At 39.6% G+C, this 15,426-nt stretch overlaps 1 protein-coding gene across 1 annotated transcript in view; it reads left to right on the top strand.

The window, feature by feature from the left end:
• LOC138349716 (branched-chain-amino-acid aminotransferase-like) overlaps positions 1-14,780 on the top strand; it is a 98,222-nt gene extending 83,442 nt beyond the window's left edge. The window contains 1 exon segment of the mRNA XM_069337433.1: positions 12,517-14,780. Coding sequence (XP_069193534.1) covers positions 12,517-12,705 — 189 coding nt within the window. The 3' untranslated portion in view covers positions 12,706-14,780.
• The last annotated feature ends 646 nt before the right edge of the window (positions 14,781-15,426 follow it).

Here is a 15,426-nt window from a genome sequence, read left to right on the forward strand (position 1 = left end):
AAAGGACTTAATCAGACCTCAGTGGATATTTTTACTCTCCCTCTCTCTCTCTCTCTCTCGGAGCATCCCTTTATGTGTTGTATGTGGGTGCTGAAGTTCAGTCTCTTGTCTATGTACCCAAGCAAACCCAAGCAAACTACTGTGGAAATGTGCAGGACAAACATATCAATTGTGACACTAGCTCTCCACATATAGCATTTGCTTAATTTAGAAACTGTACTTGTGGTCGATCTCGAACACAGGTTGTTGATGTGACGATGTGTTATGAATTTTGTGGCTAGCTCCTCAAGATTGTAACTTGCTTAGATAAATAAATTGTGTGTTCAGTCCCTGAACCCATTATGTGATAAATTAACTAAACTAAAAACTATAGTATGGCGACGAAACCTGAACTGCATAATGTAAATAGGGATTAACCAGAAAAAGATATAGGTGAAGAATAACACCAGGTAACTGTAAAGCTGCCGCCCAGTTGGGTGGGTGTGGAGCACATGACTAAAGCTGCCGCCCAGTTGGGTGGGTGTGGAGCTAGACTAGTAACTGTGCGACTCCTCATAGATGTAAAGTGCCTTGTATAGTGACTGTTGTGAGCCTCTTGTTGAATCACTTGTGACACAAAAAATTACTGATGTGTGTATTTGTGTGGGTGATTAAATATGTATGTGTATTTATATATGTATACGTATGTATATGTACATGTATGCATAAGTATGTGTACATTAATAATTTTGTAACTAGCGTCAAAAGATTGTTATTTGCTTAGCTAAACGAACTAGAGGGTTCAGTTCCTGAACCGATTATGTGCCTCTGTAATCCTTTACACCACCGCCCACAGGATGGATATTATGGGGTGCATAATAAAGAAAGAAAATGAATGGACCGAACCCCACAATTCATTTAGCTAAGCAAGATACAATCTTAATGAGCTAGTTACAAAATTCACTATAAGTCGTCAAATCATAAATGGGTTCGAGATCGACCACAAGTAGTGCATTATATAATTTATCAGTATTGTGCAGCCTGTGATCCCCGCCTGGCTGGATACTGATACCTAGGTAATTTTCATGTGTCCGGACACCGGCGATAAGGTGGTATTATTTATTTAACTTAAGAGATATATATTTTTAAATGTTGTCACATTAACGACTACATCTTCCTTTCTTCTGACATATAGATTTTTAAGATTAATTAAAATATATGGAAACTAATTATACAATTTATTGGCTGGTGTGCAGGGCTTCACACTCTCAGAGCAAGCCATCAAGTAACTATCAAAACGCATATATCTTCGTTTTCACTTCAGTTATATTTATGACAAAGGATTTTAAATGTATCCTATATTTCTACCTTTCTGATGACATAAATACTTTCGTTAATTACAATATCTAGATCAAACTAATATTGATTTTCAAAAGGTTGTATATTTTCCATCAATGTGTAAGTTTGTTACAAATGGAGAGCCAAGAAACCTTCTTTAAAATATGAATATCTTTCCTCACCTAATAAGACCTAATCTCTGAATAAAACGCAAAAAAAAAAACTTGATTGTAACCTATCCACCCCTGCCCATTGGATGGGGGAGAGGGGGTTATGTGTAGGATAAACATATCAATTGTGACACTAGCCCTCCATATAAATCAGTTGCTTAAATTATAAACTGTACTTGTGGTCGGTCTCGAGCCCATTGTTGATGTGACAATGTGTATTGACTTTTGTAACTAGCTTATCAAGATTATAACTTGCTTGGCTATATGAATTGTGGGGCTCATTCCCTGAGCCCATTATGTGCCTCTGTAACACTCCACTATCGTCCATAGGATGGGTATGGAGTGCATAATAAATGAACTAAACTAAGCTCTGCCTTTTTGATAACATATACAATTATTAGCTTTATTTGTGAATCTCAATTAATTAAACAATATATCACAGAGCCTGTAGGGTTCGGTGAGATGAGCGAAGAGACATGGGAGATTTTACATAAGTACAGTACATGGTAGTTTAAGTAGCGAACGCATGTCAACGAATAACGAGTATATATAACAAAACCATTGTCCTATGAAGTCGATTTAACTTCCAAACATATATTTTTTAATTAATGTTAAATGTTTTCTGGCTAGTTATGTTAGATTTTATTAAAAATACGTATTCTACTTGTTAACATTATAATTTAAATTTGTGATAATTTGAGCAGAGAAGTGCGACAACTGGATATGCCAACAAACACTTTCCAAACAACGATATATCTTGGATAAGTCGCTCCACAACATTGCTGCTTGGACCATCGACTTCCATTGATGCTACTTATTTCATAATGAAATTATATTAGTTTGGAGTAAATATATGTTTTCTCATGTTGTGCATTCAGCACCCACATTATAGTGAGTAAATATACCATATTACTTCATTACTTAAATAATGCTAGGAGGGTTTGAGTAGCTTTGGGTATTTAGTGCACAGAATCTCCAATAGATGGGGCGAGAGTCGCCCCATCTCTCTCACCCGAGAGAGAGTCGAAATTTAATTTAAAATTGATATATCTTTGTTCTCGAACATGATATATTTCATTTGGTGCAATTATAATAATGTTCATATATCGGTCTTTCTGGAGGCATATAAGATTTTAGGCTTTATTAGCGTATCTTTGTTAATTATACAATATATCGGCAAGTGCGTAGGCGTCTGCACTCCATGCCCGACAAGCTACTGAGCGCTACTATAAAAACATATGTATCTTCACTTGAGCTATAAATATGTCTATTGTAATGTATTTAAAATGAAGCTCTTATTTCTATCTTGCTTAAGACTTATAAAACATTTGTGTTTATTAACGAATTTACGTGAAATAAACATTGATCTGAGAGAGAGTTGCTCTGTCGTTCAGTCTGTACGGGGTGGGAGCTCCGTAATTTTTAAAATACAATAATCTTCATTAGAAATTTAAATATGTCTATAGTAAAGTGTTTAAAGTGAAGCTTATATGTCTGTCTTTCTTGAGACATATAAAACATATATGTTTACTAACGAATTCACGTGAAATAAACATTGTTCTGAGAGAGAGTTGCTCGGTCGATCGATCTGTCCGGGGTCGGAGCTCGGCTATTATAAAAGTACACGTATCTTCGGTTTAAATTTAAATATGCCCATGGTAAGGTATTTAGAATGAAGCTTATATTTCTATCTTTCTTGTGACATATAAAACTTTTACGTTTATTAAGGAATCTGCGTGAAATAGGCATGGTTCTGAGATGAATGCTGCGGTTTTCGAGCTCGACGCGCGGCAATGGACGCCATATACACATCCAGTGGGTGTTATTGGACCCCATACCCATTTTATGGGTGGTTGGAGCCCCATACCCATTCTATGGGTGGTTGGAGCCCCATACCCATCCTGTGGGTTGTAGTGGACGCCATACTCATCCTGTGGGTGGTATTGGACCCCATACCCTTCCTGTGGGTGGATGTGATCCCCATACTCATCCTCTGGGTGGATGTGACCCTCATACCCATCCTGTGGGTGGTATTGCACCCCTTACTCACCTAACAGGTGGTAGTGGACAATATACCGATCCTGTAGTTGGTATAGTAGACACAATACCATCCTGTTTAGAGTAGTTTACCCCACAGACATTCCAATGAACCATCGTTTTCTGTTAGCGTTCCTACAAAACATCCTTTAAAGATTTGTAAAGCACCAACTATGGTATATAATATTGATTGGTGAAGGACTGTTATTCTATGTAATAATTTTTAGTGCTTATTATAATTTACTAAGAACAACTAATATTTCTCAAAACAAAACTACGAACCTTCAATAGGAAGTAGCTGATCTATAATATTCTAAGAGCATGGACAATAGTAGGTAAATTTCACAACCCATGTGGGACCTGAAAAGTACAATTTTCCTTATAATTGAACCAATCACGACTATTCTGCTATCTAGGTTGACGGACGGGTACTGTGAGACGCAAGTTGGTACGTGAGGAAGAGTTTGGGCCTTGGAAAAAAAAGTAACTGGGAATATATCACATATTTACTAATTCATATTCAACATATTGACTTTAAGCATTAAGTCATATATGTGCTGTCTTGTGTGAGAATGGGTTGTTCTGTGTGTAATGAAGTAAGGGCAAAGAGGTAGAATAGCTTATTGACAGAGCTCGGGTGCATGGGGGAATTGTGTAAAAACCTGCTTTGTGTCTCGGAGAGACTGCAGGATCCGTGGTAGGTCAAGTTGATTTCCCGGTTGCAATTCTTTTGATCATGTCATAGCTCAGTCAATTAAGGCGCATCTGGGATCCTCTCAGACATAGGTTCGAGCCCTTGCCATGGCCCCTGAAGATTTGTTCATTTAAAGTATTACGCTATTATGGTTTCTGTGTGCAAAGAATAGGGGTTTATTTTGGGATGCTTTATCTTTCTTGGTGCCTGACCCGGCCGATGGCAGACAGAATGCTCCATAACCCCACAGGCATTTCTATAGGTCATTGCTCCTCGTGCCTCTCTGAGAGGGTCAGGTTCTGGCTTGTGGTTCCCGATGGGCCTAGAACTCCATTTACATTGGAGAAATATTATGCCAAAGTCTAATATATCCATATCAGCCTGGATAGTTCCGGGGAGACAAAGGTGCTTCCCCTAGAAAAATTATCAAATTCCTGTGGGAGGGAGAGAGCAATTTTTTTCTCCTGTAGGCTACTTGCAAGGAAACGCCAATAATCAGGGTGTGGGAGATCTCTGCTAATGACTTGCATCAGGTACACACACTGTCGGCTTTTCCCTGTTGTTTCTTTATTTTCCCTGTAGTCAGTTAATGCCTCCATTCCCAAGTACTTCTCTCATTCTCACTCCCACTCCCAGCTCTATCAAATCAATCTGGAATCCTATTGAGGCTAATCAGAGTGTACAGACCCAATCTGTTATGTTAATCTCCACCGAAGGTCCTCAGGTAGGGAGCAATAATATTTTTAACTAGTTTTATAAAGTTTACTGAAAGATTTCTTGTACAATTTTATCCTCTACTCACTAATAAACATTCAATGTATGTGTATCAGCACAGGAAGATCAACCTCCCTATAACAAATGACTTTAACCCTTAGGCTGCGCTATACTTACATAGGCGATGGGAGTAACTGTCACAGAATTGTGCACATCATACATAGGCGATTGAGGGTCCCGCGGATGATTTAAATGTCCTGCGGTTATACCGGGTTCACATCAGCTTCCACAGGGCTATTGTAAACAGACGCCATTTAAAAAAAAATTTGTGGGCAACATTCTTGGGTGTGAGAGCTTTAGTACTGTACTGAGTGAGCAACCAAGGCTGGCGCATGCACCAGCTAACAGCATTGCTGTTCAGCTTGTGACCACAGCATCACCTAAAAATGTAAAAAATATATATAACTGCTATTATTTAGTGATGATAGTATTACAGAAGACCCCTGACTGTGATAAAAATGACCAAGATTCTGGTAATAGCAGGAATGTGGTGATAATTAGTGCTGTGTGTAGTATGGTGGGAGGAGTAATCTTGGTGGGGATGGAGGGAGGAAGAGGTGGCGTTGTCTGCTGACTGTGTGTGGCCACCTTTTATTGTCTGTACTCAACATATCAACTTGGTGGTTCGCTATGGTGAACACAAATGTAGATAACTATGTATAATGTGTGTAATAACAGCAAAAGGAGTATGTTGGGAGGAGCCATTTTGGTGAAGGTGGTGGCGGCGTCTGGTAGCTGCTGTGTCGCTTGTCAAGCAGCTTATCTGGGGAAGCCCCTACGGCTTCCTAGAGCTATCCAGGCTGATAGGGATAGTCCTGACTTTTGGCATCAGTTGATGTGGGTGGAGTTCTAGCTATGCCTATGGGGGACCATGGCCAGAACCTTGCCCCCCCCCCCCCCTAAGAGAGTCATGAGGAGCAATGGCCTATAGAAATGCACATGTGATTTTGGAGCATTCTATATCTGCCATTGACCGAGACAGGCACCCAGAAAGGTAAGCGCCTCAAAACAAACTCCTATTCTGGTAAAACCAACGAAAATAATAGTGAAACAAATACAGAACTCTCCCATGGGAAAATGAGCAAACAAGCATGACGTCACACGAGTTCAAAGTGTTCAAAAGTTTTGAGTTCAAAAACTCAAAAGGTGACACCCCTAGTGTCAACAACTGCATCAGAGGAGCTCCAGCATATTTCAACAATCCTAAGCATTGCAGTACAGGTTGATGATAGTGAGTGGTGTCCCAGAGAACATAAAGGTGTAGTGCTTTTGAAAAATAGGTGAGATAACAGAAATATGCCAAGGGAAGTGAAAAAAATATGATGAATAAAAGTTGCCCCTAGTGTTCCCAGGGCAGACAAGAACATTCAAGATGGCCGCCGGCAAGAGGAAAAACAAAACAGAGCTTCATTTTGCGGGATTCAATGAAGAAAGCATTGATATAAGCAGTCTTCACAACAAGTTGGCAAAACTAGATACTATAGTGAACTCTCATGTAGAAATAATCAGTAAATTGAAAGAAAGTAATGACCATTTTTGTAGCAAAGTTTTATGTCTTGAGGGTTTAGTGAAAGACTTGCGCAAGGACAAGAAACAATTGGAAACAAATTGCAAAGCCATGGAAGAAGAGAATAAACTCTTAAAAATAGCTTTTAAGAAGTTAAAGCAAATTTAAACATAAATGACTACAATAGGTTAGGTAAGGAAATTCAACAGGAGAAACAGCTTTTGTCAGCACAGATGAAGGAAGTTACACAGGGAATAGAACAGTGCAAGGAAGATATGCAACTCACTTATGCATAAGTGGCCAAGGAGAAGGAAAAAATTGAAGAAACAGTAAAGGAAGCCAAACACTGTAGCAACCAAGATAAAACAAACATTAGGCTAGAAGTGAGAAAAGAATTGGCATCTAACCCAAAGTTGGTGCAAAACACAGTTGATCGGAGTAAGTCCCTGATAATTTTTGGTTGCAAAGGAAAGGAGATAACATCTAGGTCAGAAAGAGCTGTAGAAGAAGCTAAAGTAGTAGATAAAATTGTTGGCCTCGTGGAAGGTCTTACTACCATAAAGAATTGTGCGACTACAGGAGAATAGGCAGATATGTAAAAGGGAAAGATCGACCTTTTGAGGATCACTCTAAACAGTGCCAAACAGATGGAAGAAGTACTAAGGAATGCTATAAAATTACAAAGTGATGAGGATGGGAAAGTGTGGTCGTTAAGACGTGATCTTTCAAGAGAAGACAGAGAGAAGCTGAAACTAAACCTCGTAGAGGCAAAGCGTCTAAATGAGAGCAGAAACGAAGAAGAAATCAATTCTTTTCTCTACAAAGTGATAGGGGTAGCCAGGCCTGTAAAATGGTACATAAAGGCAAACCAACAAAATTGCTCGTGAGAGGGGTAGTGAAGAATAAGGAGAGGGGAAACATGTTCCTGAAAATAGTATACACCAACATAGATGGAGTAAGATCGAAGATACTGGAGTTAAGTGATGTAATACAGCTATACACACCAGACATTGTTGCACTCACAGAGACAAAACTTGAAGATGTTATTTTAAATGAGATCATATTCCCAAGGGGCTACTCAATTTGGAGACGGGACAGAAAAATTAGGAAAGGGGGTGGCGTTGCTGTGCTGGTGAAAGAACATCTAAAGGTGAACGAAATAATAATTGCCAATCCACAAGAAGTTGACGTAATAGCACTAGAAATCTGCCATGAGGATGATAAACTAATGATCATAAATGTATATAGTCCACCGCCAAGCAGCACATGGTCAAAGGAGGAGCTAGATAGTAAACGAGAGAGTCTTATAACAATAATGAGAGAGATTATAGCAAGAACAGATAAAGATAGATCATGACTGTTGATAGTCGGCGACTTCAACTTGAAATCCATAGACCGGAGTCGGTGGCTCCGCGTACAAAACATTGGACGCGTGATCCTGTGATCCCGGGTTCGATCCCGGGTGCTGGCGAGAAACAATGGGCAGAGTTTCTTTCACCCTGATGCCCCTGTTACTTAGCAGTAAATAGGTACCTGGGAGTTAGTCAGCTGTCACGGGCTGCTTCCTGGGGGTGGAGGCCTGGTTGATGAACGGGCTGCAGGAACACTAAAGCTCCAAAATCATCTCAAGATAACCTCAAGATAAGATAACCGGGAAGCATATGAAGCTAGAACAGGGGATTATTGGATCTATAGACCTCATCCTAGAAACATTCTTGTATCAACATGTTAAACAAGCTACGAGGATGAAGGAAGGGGATGTTCCCTCCATACTAGATTTGATATTTACCAGGAAGTAGGAAAAGAGATTTGACATTCAGTCCCTTCCTTCCTTGGGTAAAAGTGACCATGTCTTTTTGGGAATAAAGTGTGCAATGCATTATAATCTGGAAGAAAATAAGGAGGTTGAAGCAGTTGAAAAACCTGACTTCAGGAGAGGACACTATGGCGAACTTAGAAATTTTTTTTGTGAGTATAACTGGACAGACTTGTTGCTAGGCAGGGAAGTAAATGAGATGCATGTCAAGTTTTGTGAAATATATAATAAAGGCACAAAAAAATGTATATCAAAGCAGAGATGCAGAACTAGGAAACAGGACTGGTTCAACAGAAATTGCGAGAGGGCCAGAGACCAAAAGACACAAAATGGAATCAATATAGGAAGAGGCCAAACCCCCAAACATACCAGCGATACAAAGATGCGAGAAACATCTACACGTAAGTGAGGAGAGAGGCAGAAAGAAATTTTGAAAAAAAGGATTGTGAACAAATGTTAAACAGAACCGGGTCTATTCTATAAATTCATAAACAACAAATTGCAGGTAAAGGATAATATTCAGAGGCTGAAAATATGAAATAGATTCATGGAAAATGAAAAAGAAATGTGTGAAACATTAGATGGAAAGTTCCAAAGTGTGTTTGTACAAAATGAAATCTTCAGGGAACCAAACACAATAAGAATTCCAGAGAACATCATAGAGCATAGAGGTGTCTAGAGACGAAGTAGAAAAAATACTCAAGGAGCTAAGAACAAAGCAGTTGGTCCAGATGGAGTTTCACCATGGGTTCGGAGAGAATGTGCACCTAAGCTCAGCATTCCACTTAAACTGATTTTTCAGGCATCCCTGTGTAACAGAGTTGTAGCTGATGTGTGGAAAATGGCTAACATGGTTCGAAAATCTACAAAAGTGGCAGCAGGGAAGACCCCCCTCAATTGTAGACCTGTATCATTGACAAGTGTAATTGTCAGAACTTTGGAAAAAAATAATTATAATTAAATAGGTAGAATACCTGGAGAAAAAAGATATAATATCAGACAGACAGTATGATTTTTGATCTGGAAGATCCTGTGTAACAAATTTACTGTTTCTATGATCGAGCAACAGAGATTTTACAGGAAAGAGATAGTTGGAATGACTGCATCTAACTGGACCTATAAAAGGTTTTTGATAGAGTTCCACATAAGAGGTTGTTCTGGAAACTAGAACATATTGGAGGGGTGACAGGTAAGCTTCTAATATGGATGAAAAATTTCCTAACTGGTAGGAAAATGAGGGCCGTAATCGGAGGCAATGTATCGGATTGGAGGAATGTCACAAGTGGAGCACCAGAGGGTTCAGAGGTGCTGTAATGTCTGCGCTGTTTCGCAAGCTGTGTCATGCATTGTTTCACCTCCAGCTTGCTCATGCGCCGCCTGACCCGTCCTGTTCATTGGACAGTGTGCTCTCTTTTCTCCTCGGTTTGTTGTGGCCATTTCGGTTCAGGATTGGTTCTCGATGGCTCTTTTTCCTGTTGGCATTGGCCTCTGGGGGTCGGGTCGGTGAGCTTCATGCTCTCCTAGTGCGCAGGGGTTTCTGCTCCTTCGGTCGTGACGATAGCTTTGTTCTTCTGCAGCCGTCTCCTTCCTTTTTGGTAAGGAATGAGACTGCTGCTTTCCGGAGAGGTCCTTAGGTTGTTGATGCTTGTTTGTTCAGGCCAGGGGTGCATCATGTTTTGTGTCTGGTTGTGGCCCTCCGCCGTTATTTGCGCGCCATGGCTGCTGTGTCAGGGGACGTGCTTTGGGCTGATCCGGTTTCTCTTCTAACCTGTTCCCGGGTGCGGGTCTCCCAGGTCGTCCACAGGCTTCTTTGGGCTAGCCAGCCTGAGGCCTACCCCTGTGTCCATGACGTTTGTACGTTCGCTGCTCTTGCTGCCATCTTTGGCAACATGTCCTGGGCTGACATTCGGGCGCTGAGTTTTTGGCGGTCGAACAGGGTCCTGGCTGCGTGGTACCTCGTGTACGTTCCTGGGCCTAGTCGGACCTGTGTCGCTTGGGTTGGCGGTGGCAGCCAGTTGTCTCGACTTCAAGTTTCTCCTCCCCGAAAACCAGCATTGAATGTAATGAAAGGCCATTTTTCTGGGCGAGACCCGGAGGCAACGTGTGATGTCATGCTCGTTTGCTTGTTTCTCTTGGAGTTCTATCCACTTGTTTGGATTTTGGTAGCAATTTTCACCAGAATAGGGGCTTGTTTTGGGATGCTTACCTTTCTGGGTGCCTGACTCTGTCGATGGCAGACATAGAATGCTTCCAACCACACGGGTTTCTATAGGCCATTGCTCCCCTTGCCTCATCTATGGGGGCCAGGTACTGGCTCGTGGTCCCCAGTAGGCCCACTGAACTCCATACACATGACTGATGCCAAAGTCTGACATTACCATATCAGCCTGGAAAGCTCTGGGGAGCCTCCGGGTCTCGCCTAGAAAATGGCATTTCATTTCAATACTTTTTTTTTTTTTTTTTTTTTTTTTTTTTTTTTTTTTTTTTTTTTTTTTTCTCCCACCTGTGGATGTTGAGGGCCAAATAGTCCAGAGCAGCTTAGGGGTTAAAGATACTACTGGTCCTTACCTTTGGTACTTGTAGACCATACAGTAGCTTCAGTGTGCATGGCTCCTGCATATGTCTGCTGGTTGATAGTAGCACACACTCGGCAATAGGCGATTCGTTCGAGTCTCTTCACTTCGAACCTCCGTCTCGCTCATTCTTCTGTGAGATGACTTAAAGGTGAAATCTCATACCACGTTGACACCTCTTGTGCACCAGCTCAGCACACTTTTTTGGTGTCTGACTCTTGAAGAAATGTCGTCCACTTGACTATGGCTATGGCTAAGTGGGTCAATCTCGTGCTCACCGCGATTTGCCATGCCCTCGGCAATCTTTTGCACTAATCCCAGCGAATTCATTTGCAAATGAGGGCAGTTGCTGGGCCTCAGTCTTGTTGGATCTCAGCCGTGACTGAATCAGTCCCGCACACAAACTTCTAATTGCTGAGATCTGGTCATCAGTGACTCGATGACAGGGACAGAACTTTTCTCGATTAAATCTCAAGAGCGAAGTCCCTGAACTGTCTCGGTTCACCTTCATTTTTGCAGTGTGACATCATCATCTTGCACAACAATGATTGTTCCACACTGGTTGTGCTTGCACATGTGGAGTTCATAAGCCAGCCCGTTCTGTGGTTTCCCAACATCACGAAGCTGTCGTATTAATGTGCCATTATCCTAACCCACCAGAGGACCCAAAACACAAAACATGAGAGTAAGTCAATTATATAAACCACTACCATTTTCTAGCAAAACAATTTCTGGTATTTTCATGCAGGTAAAGTCTGCATGAAAAAAAGACACTATTAGGAGGTCGGGTGGCACAAGACATTACTCCTCCGGGATTCCCCACCTCTCGTCAAAGAGGCGATACATCTGGTCCTGGTTCCTCGTCACTACACCATTTCCTCATGAATGCTATGCAAATACTCATTTATACCTTACCTACCTATGTTTGTATATTTAACACCTGCAGGTATGAACAAATACAAACAATTTAGGTAATTACACTTAGGTAATTACAAATATGGAGGGCAAAGGTTAGGAACAACTATCATCTAAAGACAGTCTTGGTTAGATTATATCACAACATGTTATACCTCCACTTCAGTGTTTCATTTCATTCAGTGCTTCATTCTTTATGAATAATATTGTTACTATTTTAAATTGAGACTACAAACTACTTTTGCACCAATCCATACGTATTTAATCACTTTTCATCTTTCATGGGTAAATTTAGAGTTTTAAGTTAATGTTATAATTGGTTTATCTGCTACACTGAGACATTCTATGAAGCCTCATTATGTGAAGCATAATAGAACTGTTGCAGAGGAGGTTCAGTTCAGAGGTAAATAAATTTTTAACCACAAATCCTTACCAGATTTATGTACAGTACTATGTTGTATTCACCTAGTTGTGCTTGTGGGGTTGAGCTTTGGCTCTTTGGTCCCGCCTCTTAACTGTCAATCAACTGGTGTACAGTTGATTGTTTAAATCGACCATTGAGACATTTTTAAAGTTAATGGCAAACTTATTAGAAGAATATAAGAATAATGGTAACTGCAGTAGGCATATTGGCCCATATTGGGCACCTCCCAAACTCATTCATGTATCCTATGCTTCAAACAATCATTTTAAAGTTGCTTTTTCTGTTGCAGCTTTTAGAAATGTTTGGAGCAGGAACCGCTGCAGTGGTGACACCTGTGGGAGAAATTCACTATGAAGGCCAAGTTGTTAAAATTCCCACCATGGAGCACGAGCACCCACTCACACAAAGGCTCTTTGATGCCATCAAGGACATACAGTATGGCCGTGTTCAAAGTGAATGGAATGTCCTCATTGAGTGAAATCAGTGAAGCTTGAGTAAAATACTGGTTGTGACACTTAATGCAGATTTCTGACTACAGGTATATTTTAGTTAGTATCATGAATTATTACACAAGTAGTATACCACAACATTCTGAAACTTTATGAAACACTCTGAAAGAATTTTGTTATTCTTGTTTGTCTGCAGATACTGTTGTACAGCCATCAAACACAATATACAATGCTACATATTTATTATTTTGTTTTTGACAATCAAAATTTTGTTTTGTTGAGAACATCAGTTTTGTTATGCAAGTGGTTATTGATATATAATAACTCTCTCAATATTGCAGTTAAATTTAATGTAGTATTATAGGTAATACATTAAAATGATTACTATATATTTAGAAATAAATTTTAATGTTAGGATTTAAAAGGAATAGTATATTTAGACTCGAAGTTATTGTGCAAATAGCATTCACAAGCATGATTATATTATCCACTGCATGAAGTAGAAAACAAGTTATTTATATCACTTGAGCTGTACCATTTGAGCACGTAGGAATGTGTGTACTGTGTGTGCTCTGCTTAACAGAGCCGTAGCTGCAGGCAGTATCAGAAAGAAGCATATGGCACAGTCAGAAAGGTTGTAAATGATGTACTTTATAACTGGTTAAAGAAAGCACAAAGTGATATAGAAAAATACTAAGTAGAGAGTAAACTTTGTTGAGTATAATGTGTTGCCTGTAAGGATTTTATAAGACTTAGGAATAAACGGTTATAGATTGTCTCGCCCATAAGGATGTGATAAGATCTGATGAAGGCATAAAAGATCATTTGTCTTTAACAGATATACCGTGGGAGAGCTGCATGTAACGAGGGAAAATGTTTAATTGCTACAAATCTCTATCGTATTTGCCGGCGTAAAAGATGCTCCCTTACCTAGGATGCACCCCTATTTTAGAAGGATATTTCGTGGAAAAAAATATATTAGTATGTTTCTTCATACAATTATTTTAAGATATTTTGAATTGGATTTTGTACCTCAACTCTTATGATCAGCTGTGTAGTTGTTTATAGTTTGGACAAGAGAATTACTATATTGGCTGTGAAACTTGTATTTCTGGAGGTGATGTTTTGTGTTACCATGACAGGCCACCAGGCCGGCGCACCCGGTCATGGCACACTATCACAGTGCTCTGGTTTTGTTGTCATTCACTCATTGCAAATGGCTGACAGGCATATGAAAGTTTAACATTCCTTTCAAATTTCTAGGAGCATTTTTCAATTAGATAATGGATAAATGTTTCTTAAAGGTAAGACAATCGTTAAATAATGCATGAAATATATCAAATGTGGATTATGTATGCTGGGTAAGGTGAGATGATGTGAACTTTCTTCATAACTGCCAACATATCATAAGCAATTTTTGGTTAGTTTGTGATAACAGACTGCGATAACTCGGCTTGTTTTCAATTTTTTATTATTAGCAATGATTTTTGTCTAGCAAACTTACGTAATGTGCTCGTTTGGCTCCCTAGCCTACGGCATTCGGTTTCAAATCCGTAATACAGCAGCATTAGACACAGGGCAATTTTTTTATACATTTAAAAATAAAAAAATGTGCGTCTTAGACGGTGGCAAATACGGTACTTGCTTCTAATGACATTTTCTCTTTTGATGACAAGTTTAATGTCTGTAGTATACCAGAGTTCTTAAAGTTATGCATGTGGCATCATATTAATGTTTGTAAATCCTTCTGCCGAAGCTTCTTCAATATTTGTTTCTCGTATCCATTTGTGCCAGCAGTTTGATGGATATTATAGATAGAAGTTAAGGATAAAATATATAACTGCTTGAATATGATCTACAGCATCTTCAAGCAGTTTGTGTTTGTATTCTGTGGCATTTGACAATGATACTTCAAGGCCGAGTATCTCGGCCTTGAAGTTGGCAAGTACATGATCTGGTACATGTTGCCATCTGGTGGTGACAACATATAACTTTGCTTCTCTCATGCCATGACCCACTCCTCCCTCTGTAAGATCTTCGATGTGAATTATTAAATGTGTGTACATTTGACCTTGCCTCCAGTCTTCACCTCATGCATGTGACTTCACCTCACACATACATGAGTAGTCATGTGTGTGCTCACACACACATGATATCACTTTCAACCCATATCTGACCACTTATTCTTTTTTTTTTCTCGACAAGCTTCCAACTCCTTGTATATTTGTTAGAACTAATAGTCTTTGCCTAGATTTACAAGTCTGTGGCTAGATATAATATAGTTGTTACAGGCAAGATGTAAAATGTACACAAGAGAGTGTACTCTCAACGTGGTGATTCTCTACATAATTCTTGTACAGCATGTTTATATCAGTATTTGTGGCATTTTTTTGTTGATAGCCACTTGATGTACAAATTAATCAATGCTAGATTAGGTTAATTATGTTTATGTTGCAACATCACAAGGTATGGTGACCGGTGCACATTAATGGGACTCAGAAATGATGATCAGTAAATTATGTTGTAATGTACAAATATGATTTTGAGCAAATGTAGTAGTAATTAGTGAAATGAGGAATGTGAGTTGCCAGCACCTGTTAGGGAGTAAGAATTCTTGCTGTCTGTACTTGGCAACAATTTGTTAGGCAATACTGTAAATAATTCTAGTTGTGCACATTACTCTCATTGTAAACATAAACAAATTTACTTGTACACTGAAAATAATATAGGAAAACCTCGTTTAGCAATTC

Source organism: Procambarus clarkii, chromosome 37 (assembly GCF_040958095.1).
Source record: "Procambarus clarkii isolate CNS0578487 chromosome 37, FALCON_Pclarkii_2.0, whole genome shotgun sequence".
NCBI lineage: Eukaryota > Metazoa > Arthropoda > Malacostraca > Decapoda > Cambaridae > Procambarus > Procambarus clarkii.